This window comes from Entamoeba invadens (assembly GCF_000330505.1).
Source record: "Entamoeba invadens IP1 unplaced genomic scaffold scaff_1105074724865, whole genome shotgun sequence".
Lineage (NCBI taxonomy): Eukaryota > Evosea > Mastigamoebida > Endamoebidae > Entamoeba > Entamoeba invadens.
The window spans coordinates 1,125-10,593 of NW_004443576.1; the positions used below are offsets into that span (position 1 = coordinate 1,125).

The window sequence follows — 9,469 nt, forward strand, 5'->3', positions numbered from 1 at the left end:
GCAACACAATTGAATGGACAATAAAACCGATACCTTCACCATCTTGGCTTTATATAACTTAAAAATATAACCAATTATTGTACAATGCCATATTATTTTTTTGTGATTTTGCTTGAGGTTTTAAAACCGCTTCCCTTCTTTTTAGTGTAAACTTGCCAATAGATTACATGTATTTTGGTATTTAAAAGTAAATTATGCCACGTTTTTGAAACTTTTATTCGAGTTAATTTTATCAGCAAAATATTGTTTTTTGTTGCCAATTTGTTAAAAATTGTAATATGAAACACGGATTTTTTTTGATTTTTTTACCAATAAGAAATGTTGCCGACTTTGGAGATACCATGCACTATCTTTTTCGTCTTATTGTTATCCTCTCTTCTCGGCGTATAAAACCGATACATTACCAAATTAAAAATGAACAACACTAAAATAATACCAAAAAGACTGGTTTTGTAAAATAATTGAAAAGTTTTTAAATTTTATCAAAAAACACAGAAAAAATATATCGGCATCCAAGCGTCTTAAAAACCGCTTCCATCATTTTGTCCTTTAAATTTTATTGAAAATTACCATATTTATTGTTTTGCTTCGTTTTTGGTCATAATTTATTAAAAAATTGTTCACACACTTGAAGATGCATCGTACATACAATACTCAACATGAACTTGAAAAAGAGTTGGGAATGGGTAATTCAAACGTCCTCACTTGGAACTTGCCAATATAAAATATTTAAATTTGGCCATAAAACGCACTTTTGATTAATTGAGGAATAAATTTGTTGGGGTGATGGAAAAAAGGTGCATTTATCTTCTGATACAAAAATGTAGGTATATCATAATAAAATATGATCAAACTCTGTTAGAACATTAAATTTTATTCTTGAGTATGTTTATAACCACCACGAGTATCATCGATTCTACTCTTAAAAAACAATGAAAAAAATTAGAGGAAAATAAAGGGGGTGTGAAAAAAGGTGCACTCATAGGTTCAAGATTTATTAGTTTTTGTATTCCAACAAAAAATTGAAAAAGAGTTTGAAAAACAATTCAAAATAATTTTTGGTGTGTAACATTTTATTTTCGTTTTTATGTAATTAATTGTCTTCAAAATAAACTTTTGCTTGCTACTTTTAATAGTCTCGGTTTATGGCTTCGGCAAACTTTGCTTTTTTTCTGTAATAAAAAATTTTCACAAAAAAATAAAAAGGCTACTTTCATTTTGTAAAATATTGTTTGAATAAAAACCCTGAATTTTTTCTTTTTATTGTTGAAACAGGAAAAAAATAAACTTTAAATTTAATTATAATTAAATTAACAAAAAACTATTTTTTTGAAAGAATCGGTTTTTAAGCTGAAGCGGTTTTTTATCCCCCCTTTATGGTAAAAACCTATCAATTTGTCTTAAACCCCTCAAGTTTCAAAGTAAATTAATTACGATGTTATCCCGAACAAGTACGATAAAAAATTGGACAATAATAAGTGTATTATAACAAAAACAAAATATTAAAATAAAAATTATAAAAAAAATTCATTTGTTTATAATTGTTCAAGACATGATCATAACGAGTTGCGTCTCGTTCAAAACCGTAAGAAGTGACATCGGAGAATAAGTTTTAAGAACGCGTTTGTGGAGTTGGCTTACAATCGTTATTTGAAAATGTTGTTTCTAAATATAAAATATTTTTTTCTGGTTTTGACCAATCAATTGACGACTTGAGGGGTTTTAGAAAACTATAGGGGTTTCGTACCGACTTGTAGTAAATTTCCTTTTTTAGGAATATCGTTCATTGTAAATCAGACTTTAAAAATATTTAATAATTAAATTTATTGTTTCTGTTTAATAGGTCAATTATTTAAGAATCTTACGAATTATAAAAACTATCATTGATTATTTAGTTGCTTAAATTGAACTTTGCAATTATATTGTATAATAAAATAAACTATATAATACAGTCCAAATCTTATTTTTACAAATCTGTCGTTAAATTATTTCAATTACAAACAAAATCATGTTTTTCTTGTTTTATAAAACAAGAAGAACTTTTGAATATTATTAATGAATAAAAGTTATTTGTGTTTACTTTGTTTCTTCAATATTATACCCACTTTGTCATTTATTCGTGTTCAGAATGGTAAATACTTTGACACACAAACAAAACAGGAATTTTATATGAAAGGGATTGCGTTAAGTAACCGCATTGAAATATATCCAAATAAAACTGCTGAAATCAAGCCGGAACACACACCAGAAGCATACAAAGATATTTCCTCAATGGGGTTCAATACTGTCCGGATGTATTTGCATTATTTAATGTTTGAGAGTGACCTTTCTCCATATCAATACAAAGAGAGTGGGTTTGCTTGGCTCGACACTGAAATAGCTGAAGCAAAGAAGAATAATATTCGACTTCTTCTTAACTTCCATATTCCACAAGGAGGGTATCTCTCTAAATGTGCGGGCACTCTCTTTGACAACAAAAACGATGAACAGAATCGCCTGATAGCCCTTTGGCGATATATAGCGAAGAGGTATTGTAATGAAGAAGGTATAGCCGGGTATGATCCTGTTAATGAACCTTGTTTAAGGTTTAATCAGACAGAAGAGAATACATATGAGCAGTTGAATACCTTTTACTCCAAGTTAATAAAGACCATTCGAGAAGTCGATAACCACCACATGTTGTCTTTGGAACCAGCCAAAAGATATACAAAAGACGGTGCGATGTACACAATAGTAAATTGGAATATCTTATTTAAAGTAGAAGACAATAACTGGAACATCCAATATCACGATTACACCCCAGGGTGGTACACCTTTCAAGGAATGCCAGGTAATCCAATGAATGACGAGTATTATTGGCCAAACACTCACAATATAAACTATGGAGGGAAGGACGTCTATGCATACACAATAAGTAAAGAAGTTGCTGATATTACTAAAAGTATTTGGGTACAGAAGAAGCTCAATTGGAATGCCAAAGACACTGAATTTGTCAGGAACACATATTGGGTCGCTTTGAAATTTGTGAATGGAATTAACACATGCGTGACTGTTGATAACATCAAAGTCAATGATTACTTTAGTAATAATACAATAGATTATACCTGGCAATTCAATTTCGAGAAGGTAAGTACAAATGCAACATTTAAAGTCTTTTCGAGTACTGGTAATAACAATAACTTATTATATGGTAATTATGGTGTAGATAACACTTTCGGATGGAAAATGACAATCAATGGAAATGCTACGATTGTTCTTGATCATCCATTCTTACCTATTGAAGGACACATTTATGTCATAACTATGGACTTAAAAGTAGTGAGCGCGACAAACGAAGTTGCTTTCATTGTTGATGTCCATAACAACAGTTGGGCTTATGGCGGTGGGTATGAATCGCTTGATATATCTACAAGGTCTATACAAACATATGAAGCTTTTTTTGGCGTTCCAGTCTTCATTGGGGAGTTCGGAGCCAATTTCAGAATGTTTGAAAACAACAAAGGAGGTGAAAATTGGGTCACAGATATTATTGACACTTTCGTGAAGTACAAATTAAGTTACAATTATCACATCTATCACGAACAATGCTTTGGACTGTATAACACTTCAGACACATTGGCACCTGGTGAGGGAAGAATGGAATTGCTATATAATGCATTTATGGAGTCTGTTAAGAAAACACCTGTACTAGATGGGGTATATAATGACTCTGATTGGTATGACAACGAATCTGGGTGTTCTGCGATTGTTGTCATCACATTTGGTATCCTTTTCTTTTTCTATTGATTAATTTGTTCAAATGTGTTATGGTTATCTGTTCAAAAAATCAAACTGGAGTTGGTAGAAAATATCAGGTTTGATAATCTTAACTATATTTTATTATAAACAACTATTTTTTATTAGTTATTAAATTAAGACTGAATTACCTAAGAGTTGGATAAAATTTTGTTGAATACCAACACGCAGAACAATTTCATTTTGAACCCTAAAAATTTTAGAAACAAAAGAACTTGTTCATGTCATTGTGTTTTTATTGTTAGTCTTTCATTTATTCATACATTGGTTCTTTGCAAACACTTCATAGTGTATTGCTTGTAACTATTATTCATTTTTAGTCTTTTGTTAAAATAAACAACAAAATAAATAAATTTAACCTACAAATTTAAAACAAAACCATAATTTAATAACAGTTTTATTAAAAGTTTTAATTTATCAATTCTATTTGGTCAATCGATTAATACCACCACTTCGTTATTCAAACGTTTTATTGATAAAAAGTCCACACTAATCATCTATTGGTGTTTCCCGTGTCATCAATTTTTATTTTATATACTGGGTGGACGCATTTTGGTTTTCTTTTTGCAAATTGAGAATAATGAATAATCGCACCAAATGAGTACGCGTAAAGTGGGTGGATTAATTCACAAATGTGTTGTTCAAAATTTGTTTTGTGAGTCTCTTTAATGTTTCTAATAATTGTCTACAAAGGAACTTATCGAGGGAATGTCGTTGCAATCAAGAAGATGAAACTGAATGGAAATGATCAAACAAAAGTAGAAGAGTTTGAGAATGAAGTCCTAATGTTGGATAAATTTAGGAGTGAATATATCTCCACTTCTTTGGTGCTGTTTTATACCAAATAAGATATGTATGGTCACTGAATTTGCACAATATGGGTCACTACAAGACTCAATGAAACACAAAACTACAGAAGAAGTAAACAATCCAATGCGTATTAAGTTAATGTATGACGCAGCAAAAAAATTGGAATATTTGCATAATAATGGCATTTTACACAGAGATATCAAACCAGACAATTTCTTAGTGTTTTCATTAGAAAGTGAAATTGATGTGAACGCCAAATTGACTGATTTTGGGTCATCAAGAAATGTGAATATGATGATGACTAACATGACGTTCACTAAGGGTATTGGAACACCTACATATATGGTGCCTGAAGTATTAAAACAAGAAAAGTACAAGAAAAGTGCAGACATCTATTCGTTTGCTATTACTATGTACGAGTGTTTCATATGGTAAAAAGCTTATTCAAAAGAAGACTTCAAATTTTCATGGAAAATAGCAGAGTTTGTTACCTCTGGTAAACAATTTGATAATCCTCAAAACATTTCAAATAATCTGTTTAAACTCATTACAAAGTGTTGGTGTCAAAATCAAATTGAAAGACTCAAAATTGAAGATATCACAAAGAAGCTTCAAACATATTTAATTTAATTCAATAACTAATTCAGAAATACACTTTTAATTTCAGTAAAATTTCCCAAGAGCGGTACCTCTAAAGAGCGGGCATTTTTTAGAAGGAAACTATAAATAGAGTTCTCTATCGAGCTGTAATTAAGGTTTGATTGATTACTAAATAAATAACGAACCTGGAGAATCGGGAAAGATTTACCCAATATTTGAGTGATTTTAGATTTTTTGTTCAATAATTGAAACTGTATTGATTTTTGAGGGTTTTAAATTGTGTACAGTTGTTGTTTCAACAAAAAGGAATAAATAAATAAAACAGATAAAAAATAGTAAATAATGGGAAACTAGGACAAAGGGTTTATATAAATTTTGGAAACGGTACAGAGTTTTGGAAAACAGTTTATAATGATTAAAATCAAAATCAAAAATAACAAAGAAAGTCTATTGAATTATCAGAATATAATTTTTGTTTCTTCAAAGTGAATAAAGTAGTTTTAGAATACTTTTGTAAATTTCTAACAATTATGTTTTTATTGCCATAAAATGTTTTTTTGAGACTTATGCCTACTGGGCATCAAAATATCGAGACATAACTGTACCAGATTTAGTATTGCTGTAATAATGTCGTAAAATGGAAAACTGAAACCATTCAACAAAATATTTTGTGGTAAAACTACATTTTTTAAACTATTACACTTTTCAAAACATTTATCACCAATAAATGTCACACTTGAAGGTATTATAACACTCTTCAGACTTATACATTCACTGAAACAACAATAACCAAGCGATTTCACACTTAATAGTATAGTTATACTTTCCAAACTGCTTAGACTGCTGCATTCATAAAAACAACAAATACCTATTGATACAACGCTTGGTGGTATTGTAACACTCTCCAAATTATAACATTCATAAAAATATTTTTTTTATTTTTTTAATATTAATAATAAAATAAATAATATATTTATTATTTTAAACCATAAAAAATAATAGATTTAATAATTATAATATTAAAATAATTCTTTAATATAAAGTTGAAAGAAAAAAGTCCAGCATTTTTTTGGAAAAATAGTAAATGAAATCAATTTAAACTAAACAATGAAAAAACATTTATTTTTTACAAAAAAACAAATTTTTTTACATACAAAAAATTTGTAAAAAAAAACTTTACATATAAAAAATTTGTATGTAAAATACTCTAAAACTAAAATAAAATAGTTTTTTATTATAATTATTTTCTTTCCTTATCGAGCCAGACTTTTTCCCTTTATCTCTAAAAGCAAAATATCCATTTTAAATTATTTAATAATCAGAAAAATGTTTTGCAAAAAAAACATAAAGAAATGCCAATAGAATCAGAAAACGAAACAAGAAAGAACACAATAATTGCAATTACAGTAAAAAGCATCTATTTTCAAACCGAAAAAAACGTATATTTGTGGGTTTATCATGAAATTGTGTTGTAAATTCTTTTCACCATTTTTCATAAAAAAACAGTGTTATAGAAAATATAGTAGAATATTTCAATTTTAAAAATACTATAATTTTATTTAAGTGTATAAAAATTCAAAGTTCTAGAGCAAAATAATTATTTGTGGGTTTTGCATTTGATTGGTCTATTGACCCACAAATAGATGCTTTTTACTGTACTTTATTGTCTTCTAATGGTACTTGTTGAATACTTTCAAATTTGTGGTCGACAAGTACATTATTTGTTTTTTATTAAGTTTATCCAGTTTGTTCTTTTTTTGGATGACAACTATTAATGTACAGCTTTTCATGTTATTTAATGTAACATCTTCAATCACAGTTCTTAAATTTTTGCTTGACACATTTATGTTATTCAACATGTGAATAAACATAACGGCTTTTGATTCCAATACTTAAATATATACAAATGCAGTGAAGTCGTAATACACTTGAATGTCAATATAGACAAAAATGTTTTTACTACCATAAAACAAAAAATAACATTGTAAGTTATTATTCCAAATAACAACTATTCACTATATATAATACATATCATCAATCAGTGTTTACTTTATTTTTCTATTTATTATACAAGTAGTTCTCTTGTTAGCAAATAAAATCGACTATATTGGTAGTTAGCATATAAAACCATATGTTTTATATGAAGCAGATGGCATGTGTTACATTATTTTTCAATACAAAAATCCAAAGTGATTTGTAAAAATGTTGACCATTTCAAGTAAATGAGACAATAAACCAAAATATCGTAAATTTTATTCTCCATTACAAAATGTCTTTTTACATAATAACAAAAATCTCCAGCTAAATTAAAAATGCCAACCGTAAGACTAAAGACACAGTTGTTTTGTTTGACTATATAACAACTCATTTTACAGACTCACCAATGTAAGTCTTAAACAAATCTGGTGAATTGGAGGACATTTACAATATCAGATACTTTGAGGTTGAAGTGACATGCCTTATTCAATTATGGTTTATATAGTAAACGGTGAATATTGTCTGTTGTGCATACAAACAAGACGTATGGTAATGTCATTGATGCGATCACTGTAGTTGGTTGTGGTGTTCTTGTTGACAGCAAAAACATGTTTTTCACGTTGAATGGTCGTATTGTATATCAAGTGAAGAAAGAGTGGAATGTGTTTTGTGCGGCTATCACAATGGGAGAGTACAAACACATTCGCATTAACCGTGGCGAAAGGGAGTTTGTAGCTGATGTGAAAAAGATAGCAAAAGGTAAAGGAAAGAAAGTTGGGAAATATGAAATTGAGAGACTTGAAGATGATATAACAAACAGTCGCAAAGAGTGTGTTGTTATGTAAATTGGATTTGTTTAACTTATTAACAAGTAAATAGTTGTTTTTATTAATTAATTACTATTACAATTAAATCTATAGTTATTAATTAAAATACCAAACAATTAATGATATAATAGTATAATTATTTAATAATATGTTTACTATAAACAATAGTAAAATAGAACATATTAAACCTAGTTGTATCAATTCTTTATATGAATTCTTTATAAAAAAATAAGACGCAAAAAGCACTTAAAACCACTTCAATTCATTCACTCCTTTGTGTTTTGGTTTTGTCGTCTCCATTCATTTTTGAAAAAATTCCTTCTATTTTCCCTTTCAACACGTTTTTCTTGTTTTTTCTGAAATATTTTTTCAGCTTTTTTCATGTTGTGAGTTTTTATGACTGGAATTTGTTTACCCTTTTCAGGGCAATCATTTTTCTCGTGTCCATATTTTCCACATATGAAACATTGCTTCAGATGTTCGCCTGTTTTTGTAATAAACTTGAAATTGTATTTCTTTGTTTTTTCATTGTTTTTGAAGTTTTCTTTCATTTTTATTGCCGAATCCAAGTCTTTTAAAACGACGCTTAAATAGCCATGCATCAATGTTCCCTCTTTTGTAATTAATCTCTCGACACTCTTCACTTCATACTTTTCCAAATACTTTTTGACGTCGTCCTCACTCTTGTCCAGTGTTTTATATAAGAAGTTTGCTGTGGATCTTGATGGGTCTGTTTTATCGAAATATATGATGACCTTGACTCCGTCCCACTCAGTCTCGTTCTTCTCTTTAATAAGGGTGTTAACTGCTTCCTCATTTTCCATTGTGATTTTACAGAAATTCAATGGAGTGTCTTTTTCATATCGTGGATTATCACATGAAATAGGAGAGTATTTTTTAAAAAGAGCGTGGATGGCATTATCTGTCATTGTAGAGTCGATGGGTTGGATTTGTACTGTGATTGGGTTTGTTTTTGTCATTCAAAATTATTAGTGTCTTTTTAGGTTATTTTATTTAATTTTTGAATATTTTTAAAAACTATTTTTTATTATTTATTAAAGCTAGTTCGAAAATTTTTTATTCCAGAAACCTTATTTATTTATTTTCTTTTGAAATAAAGCAAAGTTAAGTTGTTTAATAAATATTACTATTATTTTAACTATTATCTTATAACACAACCAAAAACATAACGTTAAAGTTATTTAGCTAATCATTTCATTTATTCTGTTTAGTAATAAATGGTATTATTATTGTTGTTATTTACCAAAAAACAAGAATATACAGTAAACAAACGAAGTTTTTTTTGATCATTTTCTCCAAAAATTTTTAAGAATTTTGCTTTTAATCGTGAGTACTTTTTCAACTATTTTGAATGTACTCTTTCATAGTGCAAACTGAAGTCCACACAAACATGACAATTATTTCTTTTTAGACATATTTTTACTCAACAGTAGAACAAC

General features: G+C 28.5%; 3 protein-coding genes across 3 annotated transcripts; 2 read left to right on the plus strand and 1 right to left on the minus strand.

Annotated features, from left to right (window-relative positions):
- Nucleotides 1-2,169: 2,169 nt before the first annotated feature.
- Nucleotides 2,170-3,786, plus strand: EIN_333280 (hypothetical protein; the record flags this gene model as incomplete). The annotated part of the gene is made up of 1 exon (XM_004259134.1): nt 2,170-3,786. One exon carries the CDS (start codon nt 2,170-2,172, stop codon nt 3,784-3,786), a length of 1,617 nt encoding a protein of 538 aa, XP_004259182.1.
- Nucleotides 3,787-4,650: 864 nt separating this feature from the next.
- EIN_333290 (protein serine/threonine kinase, putative) lies at nt 4,651-5,040 on the plus strand (the record flags this gene model as incomplete). Its single annotated transcript, XM_004259135.1, has 1 exon — nt 4,651-5,040. One exon carries the CDS (start codon nt 4,651-4,653, stop codon nt 5,038-5,040), a length of 390 nt encoding a protein of 129 aa, XP_004259183.1.
- A 3,235-nt stretch (nt 5,041-8,275) lies between these two features.
- On the minus strand, nt 8,276-8,989 carry EIN_333300 (hypothetical protein; the record flags this gene model as incomplete). Its single annotated transcript, XM_004259136.1, has 1 exon — nt 8,276-8,989. The coding sequence occupies one exon, from the start codon at nt 8,987-8,989 to the stop codon at nt 8,276-8,278; it is 714 nt and encodes a 237-aa protein (XP_004259184.1).
- Nucleotides 8,990-9,469: the final 480 nt, after the last annotated feature.